Source organism: Lynx rufus, unplaced genomic scaffold (assembly GCF_022079265.1).
Source record: "Lynx rufus isolate CCGP_SWC_20201006 ecotype Redwood Valley unplaced genomic scaffold, mLynRuf1.p SCAF_15, whole genome shotgun sequence".
NCBI classification, from domain to species: Eukaryota; Metazoa; Chordata; class Mammalia; order Carnivora; family Felidae; genus Lynx; species Lynx rufus.
In genome coordinates, this window is record NW_025814829.1 from 9,830,790 (window position 1) to 9,844,866 (window position 14,077).

At 35.9% G+C, this 14,077-nt stretch overlaps 1 protein-coding gene across 1 annotated transcript in view; it reads left to right on the top strand.

Moving 5' to 3' along the window:
• The window catches only part of USH2A (usherin), a 754,837-nt gene that overhangs the window by 73,317 nt on the left and 667,443 nt on the right, over positions 1 to 14,077 (top strand). Inside the window, exons 4-6 of the mRNA XM_047077230.1 lie at positions 9,246 to 9,309; positions 12,098 to 12,392; positions 13,578 to 13,762. Of these exons, the coding sequence (XP_046933186.1) occupies positions 9,246 to 9,309; positions 12,098 to 12,392; positions 13,578 to 13,762 (544 nt within the window). The remainder of the gene's footprint in view (positions 1 to 9,245; positions 9,310 to 12,097; positions 12,393 to 13,577; positions 13,763 to 14,077) is intronic.

Sequence of the window (14,077 nt, forward strand, 5' to 3'; positions counted from 1 at the left end):
GGCCGCTTTATTGTAGCAAGCGTGGCATTGTATTTGTTAGCAAATTCCTGGTAGCGTGCGTTATCTATGTTTCTCGGCATTACCTAATTCTAAAAATGTTCCTTTGTGTGATCACCCATAAAGGAACAACATAGTTATTTTCTAGTAACATTCCCTCCTACCCTTTCAAGGTCATCTAGCTCTCAACACCTCAAGTGGAATGTTTTACAAGGACATGACTTCTTAATTGTTCCTTTGTGCCATCTGTGGTACAAGGGACAAGAGTATTCGCTTTGGTCTGGGGTGCCGGGAGGGAGCCAAGAGGGCCCTGGGAGCCCACGCCTTATGTGCTCCCAGAGAGACAATGTATACCTAGGAACTAATGAACCATTCTGTACCTTAACCCACCAGGTACAGTTATCATCTGGAATGCTTCCTGGGGGCCAAGTGGACCTAGGGGTTGGAGTAACTTGTATCCATAGATACATTCCTTTGTTGCTGGAGTGGGGATTTCGAACCCATTTGTCCCCCTCCTTGGCTGGGAAATATATGGGGCTATCCTCCCTTTAGGTAGAGGAGTGTTTATAGGGGGCAGCAAGGGCTGGATGTAGGGCCGCGTAATTTCCTGCAGACTCTTATTTCTTTCCCCAGTGGTTCTTTTCCCTGGGGGCCCATCGTGGGCAATTCCCGAACTGGCAATTCCCCAGGTACTTTCATTGGTAGGGGGGCTGCCCTGACCAACGCCAAGGCCAAATGACATAAAAGCAGGAGTACAAGAAGCTTCACTGTCGGTGGGCCACCACGCCGTCCCGATCCGTCCACCGCCCGGGCCCTGCCATCAGGCTGGTTGGATAGCTCGGCTTCCAGCAGAGGAACTTCCCTTCTTTCATAGCTTGTTTTTATAATGAAATAGTGTTGGAATTTGGCAAGTGCCTTTCCTGAATCTATGAAGAGGATCATTTGTTTTTTATCCTTTATTCCATCAATATTATGCATTATTCAGTATTCACATATTGGACCAGCCTTGTATCTCTGGGATAAATCTCAGTTGCTTATGGTTCATAATCTTTTTATTTATGGTGTTTGATTTAGTTTACTAGTGTTCTGTTGAAGATTTTACCTCTATATTCATAAAACATATTAATCTGTAACTTTCTTATGATGTCTTTATTGGTTTTGGTATCAGAATGAGATGATTCTATGAATCTATGAATTCTGATTCAGTCTATGAATGAGTTGAGAAGTGTTTCTTCCTCTTCTATTTCTTTTGGAAGAACTTGTGAGGGATTGGAGTTATTCCTTGTTTAAATGTTTGGAAGAATCCACCAGTTGAAGGCATGTGGTCCTGGATTTTCTTTGTGTGTAGTTGTTTTTATTACTAATTTATTCTCTTTGCTTCTTAAAACTACTCAGAATGCCTATTTCTTCTTGAGTCAGTTTCAGTAGTTTGTACCTTTTGTGGAATTTGTTCATCTTATCAAGATTATCTAATCGTTAGTAAACAGTCTACAGAATTATCTTACAATCTTTCATGTCTGTAAGATCATTTGTAATGTTCCTTCTTTCATTCCTGATTTGACTTTTCTGTCCTTTGTTTTCTTTGTCAGTCAAGCTAAATGTTTGTCAGATTTGTTAATCATTTCAAAGGATAAACTTCTGTTGTTTTTCTCTATTGTTTTTCTATTTTCTATTTCATTTATGTCTACTCTAATCTTTATAACTTGCTTCTTTCTGCTTGCCTTGGGTGAAGTTTACTCTTTTTTTTCCCTCTAATTTCTTAAGGTAGAATATTAGGTCATTGATTTCATTACTTTATTCTTTAATATAGATATTTATAGCTGTATTTCTCTTTAAGCAACACTTTACCTGAAACTCATGAAGTGTGTTTTGTTGTTTGTTTTCATTTGTCTTAAAGGAACTTCTAGGTATTTTGGGGATTTTTCCCTTGGTTATTGGGAATGTGTTTGGCTACAGTTTATGTAGTATGTCTTCCTTCTGTCTTTTAGCTTTGAATCTATTTGTTTCTTTGAGTTTGTCTTTCCTAGGAAGCATATAGTTGGATTCTGTTTTTTGCCCCCATTCTTCCCACATCTCCTTTTCTGGGAGGTGTTTACCCTATTTCCATTTAATGTAATTATTGATAAGGTAGTTGAAATGTCACTTTGCTATTTTCTATATGTCTTTTTTGTTCCTCTATTTCTCCATTAATATCTTCTTTTGTGTTAATATGTTTTAGTATACCATTTTAACCTCCTCGTCATTTTTTTTTACTATTTGTTATTTTGTTAGTAGTTTCCCAGGATATTAAAATTAACATAATCTAGTTTTCATTAATACCAACTTCTTTTTTTTTTAAGTTTACATATTTTGAGAGAGAAAGACAGCATGAGCAGAGGTGGAGCAGAGAGTGTGGTAGAATGAATTTTAAGGGGCTTGAACTCACAAACTGTGAGATCATGATTTGAGCAAGATTGAGAATAAGACTCTTAACTTACTGAGCCACCCAGGCACCCCAATACCAAATTAATTTCAATAGTATACAAAAACTTTGTATCTATTTAGTTTTTTTTCCCTCCCCCTTGTTATTGTCATTCAAATTATGGTGTTAGATGTCCGTCAACACAGAATTATAATTATTGTATTATGCAGTTGTTTTTTTAAATCAGGAGAGAAAGTATTATAAATAAAAATGCATTTATATTATCTTATATATTTATATTTGTAGTTACTTTACAGGGGCTCTTTATTTCTTCAGGTACATTAGAGTTATTGTTTAGTGTCCTTTTATTTCAACATAAAAGTTTACTTTAGTAATTTATATGAAGCATGTCTACTAGTCACAATTCTCTCCAATTTTGTTTATCTGGGAATGTTTTAATCTGTCCTTCATTTTTGAAGAATAGTTTTACTGGAGAGAATATTTGGTTGGCAATATTTTTTCTTTCAGTGCCCTAAATATGTCATCCCGCTGCCTTCTGGCCTCCATGGTTTCTGATTAAAATCATGTTGTTAATCTTATTGAACATACTTTGTATCAGATGGGTCATTTCTCTCTTGCTGCTTTCATGATTTTCTCTTTGTTTTCCAACAGTCTGATAATAATATCTCTAGGTGTAGATCTTTTTGAATTTATCCTTCTTTGAGTTCATTGAGCTTCTTGGATGTGTAGGTAATGGTATTCATCAAATCTGAAAAAGTTTTAGTAATTTTTTAAAAATATTTTTTCTTCTCTTTTTTCTATATCTTTTCTTGGGATTCCTATTATACTTATGTTGGTACACTTGATGGTGTCTCAGTTTTCTGAGGCTCTGTTAATTTTTCTGCATTACTTTTTCCTTCTTCCTCAGACTGAATAACCTAATTTGACCTATCTTCATGTTCATCAATTCCTTCTTCTGCCATTTGTATCTAATATTGAACTCCTCTAGTGAATTTTTATTTTCACAATTTGTCTCCTTACTCATATTCTCTATTTACTGAGGCACCATTTTCATCCTTTCTTTAGTTTTTTGAGCAACTGTTTAAAATAGTTGATTTAAAGTCTTTGTCTGCTAAGTTTAATGTATGGACTTATAATTGACCAAGTTTCTATGACTGCTTTTCCTTCCACTCTGTATCAACCTGTTAACCATAGTTTCTTTTGTTGTTGTTTTTGCATATGTCACTTTTTTTGTTAAAAACTGGATGTTTAAATAATAGAGCAAATCTGGAAATCATTCTTCCCTTTCTCATGTTTTTTTATGCTTCTGTTTATTGCTGCTTTCTTGTTTAGTGACTGACCTGATTTACATACAGTCTATATTATTGTCATATGTGGGCACTGATTTCTGTGTTGAATTAACTTAGTGCTCAGCTAAATGTTTGAAGAGAGAATTTCTTAAATTCCTAGAATGAATAAGTTTTTCAGTCTTTGCTTAAAGCTCTGTATTTGTGTTAAAGTGTGCCTCTAATGTTTAAACAGATAAGCTGTCTTCTTTAGTCACCACTACCTGCTTGTGCAGAGCCAGAATGTCAAGCAGAGGTGAGAACTTAGGTTCTTCTCAGGTTTCTCTTGAGCATGCACATAGGCTTTATATGTGCATGGCATTCTAGATTTCCAGTAATATTTCAGAGCTTTGCAAAACTCCCTATGGACATTTATGCTTCAGCTTTTCTATTTAACTTTTTTGCTTTGTTTGTTGTTTACCCAACTATTATCTCTACCTCAGGCAACTGCGATGGTAAGCAGTTGCTACTGATTATTTCCAACAAACATCCATAGAGAAATGACTGTTTCCACTGGGCAAGCTCTGAGTCTGTTCAAGTCTTGCTCATGGGTTTTCTAAGGTATTGTCAGACAGACTAAATTTTCTGAGGTTGGAGCTTTGTAAGAACTCCAATTTCATTCTGATTTCTCCAGTGGCTGCTAGGCTGCTGTTTCTCACTGTTATCGTGGATATTTATTTTCAAGGTTACCACTGAGTGGCAGAGAGGAGGATGGGAACAGAGAAAGTTAAAATGCCACCCCCCCCCCAAAAAAAAAACATGCTATTCTTACTGATGTTCAGAGATTAAAAATAAAACCTCCCTGGATTGTGGCAGAGTTTTGGTTAATTTACAGAGTCCCAGAGAAGTTGTTTTGACACTCTTTGCTAGAGTTTTCATTGCTTTTATGGAAGAGAGAATTGTCAGTTGTTCTTTCTCTGCCATTCATAATGACATCCTGTAATTTCTCTCATCATTGTTTTGCATTTTTCTCCCTACAGACACTGTCATGTTATGTTAGATTTATAATTAGTGTTTCATGTTTTGTGGCTAATACAAATCATACTTAAAAATTTATTTTCAGTGTTTCATCACTAGTATATAAGAATTGAATTGACTTTTGTATATTTAACTTGTATCATATAAAATTGCTAAGTTCACTTTTTCTAGTAGCTTTTATGTAGATTCACTGGAATTCTTTAAGTAGACACTCCTGTTATCCACAAATAGGGGCAGTTTTATTTCTTCCTTTCCAGTGGCTGTGACATTTATTAATTTAGGTTTTTTGAAAACCTATTTTTACCCTGATTTATATATTAGATTACTTACACTGTTCCCATTTATCTAATTTTGCTATGCCACCTGTTATAATGTGGATGTACTGCCTTTTCCCAGTCATTATCTGTTTTCTGAGTAGACAATTATGAGATCTTTCCGGTATGAGTCTGACTGTTTCCCTGACCCATTTATATTATTTAGACATATTTTGGCCATATGAATATTTTTTCAAAGAAGAATCTTTTTATAGACTATTTATTCCAATGAATATCTACTGTTAAGGAATTGGCAACTAGGAAAGGAAGGAGTAAAATCCATCTTAATCCTCAAAATATTTTAAGATATTTCCCACTGAAACCAAAATCATAATTCTCTTATTTAGAATGGATGATTCACATTAACTATAGGTATTTAGAGAATTTTTTCTCACTTCTTGCTTTGGATATTTTTTTCAAATATGAATTCTTCAGTAGAGGATGTGATTTTTCTATGTTCAGACTCCAAAATTTACAACTAAAATGGTTTTTAAAGGTCATAAAACACAGCCCCTTTATTTTATAGATGATAAAATATATTTTATTATTCCTCTGCAGCAGAGCTTCCCTTTAACTATTATTAAAATATAGGAAGTTAATTCTAATTTATCAGTATTGAAATGTACACCTCCACTTCTACACCCTGGTCTGACTACTATCATCTTTCACTTGGATTACTATAATAGCTTAACTGGTCTCACTACCTGTACCCTTGTCCTCTCCATTCTATTCTTAACACTTTTGAATAAACCTGAGATCATGTCAGTCCTCTCCTCTAAACCCTCCAGTGCCTTCCTATTTCATTCAGAATAAAAATCAAAGTCTTTACAGTAGGTTTGCAAGGCTTTTAATGACTTGAACCCCTTTCCCCCCAGCCAGTTACTTGTCTGACCTAATCTTCCAATAGCCTCCCCTCTATTATTCTGCTCCTGGATGCTGGCTCCTTGCGGTTCCTCTCACATGCCAAGCATACTGCCTTAGGGGTCTGTGCGCTCATTGGCTCCTGTCTGGAATATTTTGCCCCTAGATATATGAATGATTCATTCCCTTTCTCCTGTCAATACCACATTCTCAATGAGGCCTCTCTTGAACATACCATCCAAATTAAAACTCCAGTCTATGCTTTCCAAGCTTCTCTAATTTCCCCAAATTTTCATAGCATTTATCATGTTCTAGTGTACTATGTAAATTACTCATGTATTATGCTCATCTAGCTGCTTAAATGCAAGCTCCATAAAATAAGTTTTTGGGGTTTTGCGCCTATCTTGTGAACTGATATATCCCTGGAACCTGTGAAAGTGCCTAACACATAATAGGCAATCAGTAAATACTTGTTGAATGAATGAATGCATAAAAGAGTACAGCCACCTTGACAATTTAAAACTATGATTCTGGCTTTGACAAAATCAAAACATTCATTATTTTTGCTTTCAGTTAGATTAGGCCTTTGAAAATCACAAATGATTATCTCATATTTTTTATGATCTGTGTTTTCTGGGTTATTTGAGATAAAACATTCAACAGTGGGGCACTTTTAAATTCCGGATGTGGAACTACAGCAAGGGTTATAGCGGAGGCTAGGGAGATAAGGGTTGGATGTGGTTTGAGTGTGAAGACGTGAAGGTAAAGAAATAAACAGAAGGTAGATCCAGCTTCCTTCATTTAGGAAGACAATATTCATTACCTCTTATCTCAGAAAGACAATTAATACCATGAGTAGTTTTTTTCTGTTTGTCTTCACCACTCCCCTACAAAAACACACAAGCATACGATAAGTTAGCCATATTCATACCTGTTCCTCCCATCTTTCCTCCTATCTTCAAGAAAGGCATATCCTTCCTCAGCCATTCCCTACTTTGCTTAACTTTAGGTCTTAGATCCAGATCAATTTATCAAGTTTTCTGGATGGCCACTTCACCTATGAACAAATTATTGTATTTTCTTATTTCTTTCAATTACACATTTTAAAGCAAACTGTGTTGGAATTCTAAAAATTTGTGCAGGCTTTTATAGTATTTTCTTGTTTTGTCTTCATAACACCAATTTAATAAATAACTAGTTTGCACTTGTTTCTGGACAGATAGGATACAGCAACTCTCCTTACTGAAAAGTCAGAGCAGGAGGCTGTGTAGTCCACCTTCTTCCTGTGGACCTCAGGTTGTGGGGTACGTGAAAGACCGAGGCAGAGGGGTGGAAAGGGAAAGTCCATAAACATAGTTTTTTCTTAGAGTATATGGTTTGAAATATTTATATTTATGAAAAAATATTAATAGATAAAATATTCTTGATTACTTTCTTAAATGTCCTTTAAAATATAATATATATGTATATATATATATATGTATATATGCATGTGCACACAAACATATGTGCGCACAAACATATATACACACACACGTGCACATATACATTTACACAGACACATACTCATGCCAAATGTCACCCTCTTTGCTCATTCATCTTCTCCTGCTTCTGAGATCAATATCTCAGACTATTTGGTGTGCTAATTCTACTCGACATCTTTTATTCATCAGATATATCCTTACCCTGCCCCAGTTTCTTCCATATCACCACCAAGGAGCAGCAACAAAGATAGATCAAATATTCTTTAAAACTCTTATCAAGACAAAAGGACAATAGCTTAAAAACAAACACACTGGGGCACCTGGGTGACTCAGTCGGTTGAGCATCCGATTCTTGATTTCAGCTCAGGTTATGATCCCAGGGTTGTGGGACCAGATCCTGCATCTGGCTCAACACTGGGCATGGAGCTTGCTTAAGATTCTCTGTCTCTCTGTCTCTGTCTCTCTCTCTCTCTTTCTCCCCTCCCTCTCTGCCCCTCCCCCAGTTGCACTCTCTCTCTCTCAAGTAAACGAACTTTTGAGGAAATGGTCATTTGGTAAGTTGGCCATTGCCCTAAATTTAATTGCCCTAAAAAATAATTATTGAATTGGCACAATAAGGTAGATCACATCCCCTCTTCTCTTCCTATGATCCAGACTCTGGCTAGAATTATTCCATTTAATCAAATTTTCCTCATTATTAGAAGCATAATAACAAACCCGAGAGGTGGTAGGTTTTTTTGTTTGTTTGTTTGTTTTTTGTTTTTTTAGGTTTTTCTGTTCCCATTCTCTTGGGCTTACCTGTTATTAAATTCTAAATAAATATTTGCTAAATGAATTAATGAAGCAATGTGTGATTTAAGGTTGATATCTACCTACACCTTGAAAGTTCACCTAATTCAATGCAGAGTGGACTTTGAATCTGGCTTGTCTTAGAAGAATTCTCAGGAGGTAATGGAATTTTGAGACTGAGCTAGAATACCATTGATATATGTGAATAACTCAAAATTTATGAATGGGAGGTTTTCAATTTATCCTCATTTACTGGAGATTTTCTAGACTAGGCATTAATCTAAGTTTGGAGATGACCCAAAATGATACTCTGGAGCTTGGAGACAGAACAGGGGCAGGGGGGTGGGGTGGTGGTGATAGAACAGGTTGGGAGACTTCCTCTTGGCAATGCAAATGCTCTGGGAATTGCAGATGAAAGTAGATGACAATCAAATTTAGCATTGATAACATGATAGATTTATAGGTTTATAAACTAGAGAGAAATTTGATTTGGGGAGTTATGGAATGAATAAGTCACAGGGATGAGAAGTACAGCATAGGGAATAGAATCAATGGTATTGTAATGCATTTTATGGTGACAGATAGGAGCTACACTTGTGGTGAGCATAATATAACATATAGAGTTGAATTATTGTGTTGTACCCCTGAAAATAATGTGACATTGTGTGCCAATTCTACTCCAATTAAAATAAATAAAAAAAATATTTGGGGAGGCAGCTTCTGGAGAAAGACAACAAGTTGGGTCAGTAAACAGGCCGGGCAAAATATTCACTTTGGCTTAAATTTTGCAATGTCTATGGAAAACACTATGATTATTTTATTTTATTTTATTTTTATTTTATTTTAGAGAGACAGAATGAGTGGGAAAGAGGGGCAGAGGGAGAGAGAGAAAGAATCTTAAGCAGGCTTCATGCTTAGCATGGAGTTTGACATGAGGCTCAATCCCATGACCCTGGAATCATGACCTGAGCCAAAATCAAGAGTCAAACGCTCAACTGATTTATTTATTTATTTGTCAGCCACTGCTTGGGAAACTGCAACTTCTTATATGATGTATATTATGTGTATTCTGCAGGATTAGAGCAGTTTGTTGGAAGAATGCAAGATTTTCAATTATACCAAGTGGCGCTTACAAACAGGTAAGTGAATGTGGTGTTGTAGAGTTCAACAGGTATAAGAATAATTCTCGAATTCAATTCAGTAAGAGTTGCAAAAGATTATGTTATTTTTCATCTTTATAGAATTTGGGAAATATCACCTAATTTTTACACTGTTTGCTTTGACTTAGTCTATGGTTGTTATTCACTAGTGCTCCTCTGTTGGGTAACTTCTTATAATATGAAATTGATCAAATTCTTTACAAAGGTGTGGTAGACTCTAAGTCTAAATTTCTCTTTTGGCCAGCAAAAGAGTGGGACACAGGATGAAAAGCGAGAGATGGTTAATGTCTGGGAAAAGACAAGAGCCCCGAATAAGGGTCTTAGCCCCATTTTTATTAGGATCAGAAGACTTATAAACATGATGTTGGATGTGCACAAAGAGACAATGAATCTGTGAACATTAACTTGGGGACGTGAGGGAAAAGGGGTCTTGAAGACATTCAGGGTTAGGGGTTTGGATTAATACAAAACAAAATCCTGGCTCTGAGTGGAAGGTTATTTACAGAGGACATGAGGCACCACCTCTGTTTATCTTAGCTAGCCTAGGGGATGAGACAGGTAGGACACAAGACCTCAGAGTTAACAAGGCACCTTTCTTTTGTTAACCATCTCCACTCTGGGCAACTTCGCCCTGCAGGGCAGAGCAGCAGTCTATAGCCCGGTTTACCTATTTACCTAACTTGGTCCTTCCTTCCTGTGAAAGCAGCTTTCTGCTATAGTACTAAATTGGGGGTGCTTCCACCCTGAATATCTAATCTTGTTTATTTATATACCTATGTTCTATATTGGGGCCTTTGCCCCTCCCTATTCTGGGTGCCTTTGAACCTCCCTGCTTTATTTTGGGGCCCTAGCCCACCTTTATTCTGGGGGGCTAAGACCCCCTTCTCTATTCTTATTTGCCTAATCTTGTTTACCAAACTTGGGTGTGAGCATCCTATGGCTTTGTATTTCTTTATGTCTTGTTAACCCATTGGTGTAAGCCCAGGGGATCCCTAAGATTATTCCCCATACAAAGGATTTCCTCTAAGGAAACTAGATTTTTGAACATGTTGTATTACAGAATTTGGGATACATTTGTTTAAATATTCTAGATGAAGTAGTTTTGGATACTTAAGAAACTGCTCTCTCTGCCTTTTAAAATTGCTTTGTTGAACTTATAAGTACTAAAGAATTTAGAACAATGAAAGCGATTATTTTGATCCCTGAGAAAGTCTCAAGAGGCTGAGCTATTAGACTTGGAGATAAGAAGAATGAGTAATTTGAAGTATTATTGTATATTTTTCTATTTCCAGTGAACAAAAATTATGTAGAGTTGGACTAGTGTTAATCAAGTATTTCCTCATCTTGAGAATAGGTAGCAAATCTTTCGTAGGGATTCTTAAGACACATAAATTTTCATTCTGTTCAGAAAAGTTCAAGTGAAATTCTGCTTAGCTGCCCTCTAAAGTTTCTCTCTTATTATTAGATTATAATAATAATAATATTATGTTATTTTATGGATGAGTTGATGTTGTTTACTTCTATTAAGGACCAAAAAGAATCATGTTTATTCAAATTTCTTGAAGGCAGATGTAGATTAGTGTGGTGAATTTCCAAATGACAGGAGTAGCTCTTGTCAATTTGAGAAGTATTGTTCTTGAGGTGCTGCTATGATCAGCGCTATGTCCATTAGAAATATCAACATTCTTTACTAGTCTGTATAATCAAGGGCTACATGAATAAAGGGTGCTGTAACAGTGGAACACATTATTTGGGAGATTTCCTGCCACCAGTCTTGCTATCCTTTAAATCACCTTTATCTAAAATTCTGCCGAGTAGCGCTGCAATAATTTTGGCACTATTAAAGTTTTTACTGGGGGCAAAGATTTCACCAGATAGTCACTTTTGGTCCCATTCCAAACCTGGTATCAACTGGAAAATATCAGTAAGATTAAAAGAAGAAGGTGTTATTTCCTGTGATTTGGTGAGTGGTTAAACTGCCTGACTCCATTGCCCTACTGGAATCTGAAGGAAGAAGCCTAGTTTCTCTAGTTAGACCTGAGTGACTGATCTTGGCCTACCTGAGATGTCTGGAAAGGTATTATAGGGAAGAGTGCCTATAAATAGAATGACTGATTCTGACCTAGAACAGGTGTATTGCCCTTAATGGAAAAATTAAATATATCTGCCTGGAATTGGCATTATTCTTTGACTATTGGCAGCTGCCAGGTGATCTGAAGCCACTGAAGCACTTTAGGATGCCAGAATATGTACTGATGAGTCACAGAAAACCATTGAAAAATGGTCTTGGCCTCAGTTCCTTTACTTAGAACAGCAGCAGATAAATGACACTTATTTTCTTATTTCTTTCCTATGGATTAACTGGAGACCTTATCTATAACTCTCAGTATTTTCAATATATTATTGTTCAGTCTCAGGGGTAAGTCAGTTTAACAACCTACATGAATATTACCTTTCGTTTTTTTATCACAAATAGGTAGAGTAAAATATGATATTTAAAAAAATGTCTAGATAATCAGACAAGGGCTTATAAATGCTTCTCAATGGAAAAAGTTAACAGTTAAGAACTTACTGTTTCCAATATCTATTTTATGAGTGTGTTTATTTTGCCAGGAATGAGTTTGATTTTATATTCTGTTTAGAAAACTATTAAAATTAAATGGATACTAATAAAAAAATTAAAATAGTGATATTCATTTGTAGCAATCCTTAGAAATTCTATTACTGTTGAACTCTTTGACTTACAGTCTGCTTCTTACAACCACAGGGAGATTCTGGAAATTTATTCTGGAAATCTGTTCAGATTGCATACCCAGTCACATTGTCGCTGCCCTGGCAGCCACCCTCGGGTCCATCCTTTGGTTCAGCGATACTGCATTCCTAATGATGAAGAGGACACAACCACTGATAGGGTGTTACGGCTGAATCCTGAAGCCCATCCTCTCTCTTTTGTCAATGATAATGATATTGGTACTTCATGGGTTTCACATGTGTTTACAAACATTACCCAGCTTAATCAAGGAGTGACTATTTCAATAGACTTGGAAAATGGACAGTATCAGGTAATTTGAAATAGTGAGGTGTATTAGTTTCCTGTAGCTGCCACGACCGATGACCACTAATTTAATGGCTTAAAACAACAGAAATTTCTTCTCTCACAGTTCTGAAGATCAGAAATACAAAATCAAAGTGTTGGAGGGACTACTCTCCCTCCAAAGGCTCTAGTGGGGAATCCTTCCTTGCTTCTTCCAGGCTCTGCTGTCTCCTGGTGTTCCTTGGTTTAGGGCTCCATAACTCCCATCTCTGCCTCTCTTTGCACTGGCCTTCCTCTGTGTTTGTTTCTGTGTGTCAGATCTTTCTCCTCGCTCTGTTATAAGGCCCAGCCTACATCTGGGATGATTTCATCTTCAGATCCTTAACTTAATTACATTTGAAAACACCCTATTTCTGAAGAAGGTCACATTCACAGGTCCTGGGTGTTAGTACTTCAATATATTTATTTGGGGATGCAATTCAGTCTACTACAAGGTGAATGAATTAGGCAACCAAACATTACTTAACTAACATAGTGTATAATAATGTATGAAATAAAAATATCTAAAAGAAAATATGCAGGATCTTTTTTAGATATTTGTATGAAATCATATGCAATATTGAAATTGATGTCTTTTTATTAAATAATACAAATTAATAAAAACTAAGGTGATTATTCTAAGTAACTACATAAGAAGAACATACATAACAATTATCTCATGGAACTAAGGTTGTTTTTCCATATCCTTATATATCAAACTTAATATTAATTTGCAGTTAATTAATGAATTTATTTTTTAAATGTTTATTTATTTATTTTTGAGAAGGGGGAAAGAGGGAGAGGAAGGGAAAGAATCCCAAGCAGTCTCCACACTTCGTGTGGAGCTGCACAGAGGCTCATCCTATGACTGTGAGGTCATGACCTGAGCCAAAATCAAGAGTCAGTTGATTTGTCAGTCAACCAACTGCCACCCAGGCATGCCAAATTTGCACTTAGTTGATAAAATCCTTAAGAATAAGGATGGATATGCAGTTATAGAATGTGTTGCTTTTACCATAGGGCTATCAGTTTGTGGATGTCTGATGAATATTTGATAATTATTATTATGAAGAAGTAAGCTATTATATTTGAAACTAACAATTCCTTGGTTTGATTTATCCTGATGGGTCAAACTTACAACTTTCAAGACAATGATTAACTTGTCCATTTTTAGGTGTTTTATATAATCATTCGGTTCCTTAGTCCACAACCAACAGCGATAAGGATTCAAAGGAAGAAGGAGGACAGCCTGGATTGGGAGGATTGGCAATATTTTGCTAGAAATTGCAGAGCTTTTGGAATGAAAAATAATGGAGATTTGGAGAAACCTGATTCTGTCAACTGTCTTCAGCTTTCCACGTATGAATATTAAAAAAAATGTTTGAAGGAGTTAATTTTAATAAACTAATGGGTTAATAATAAGCAATGGGTAGACTAACTCACTGGACTGGTGAATCTAACTCTCACTAACTTTCTTGAGGCGGATTCTTCTAAGACTCCTCCCTAACTTGAGTTTTAAATTACATTTAAAGTTCTCTTAAAAGACTTTGGAGTATCTCTTGTTTACAGCCTCATTTGGGCTTTATAATCTGATTTTCAGATTGTTTAGCAAGTTATCTATATTAATAGAATTTTATTATGTCCTCAAGGAAATGTTTTACTATGTTTTTTCTG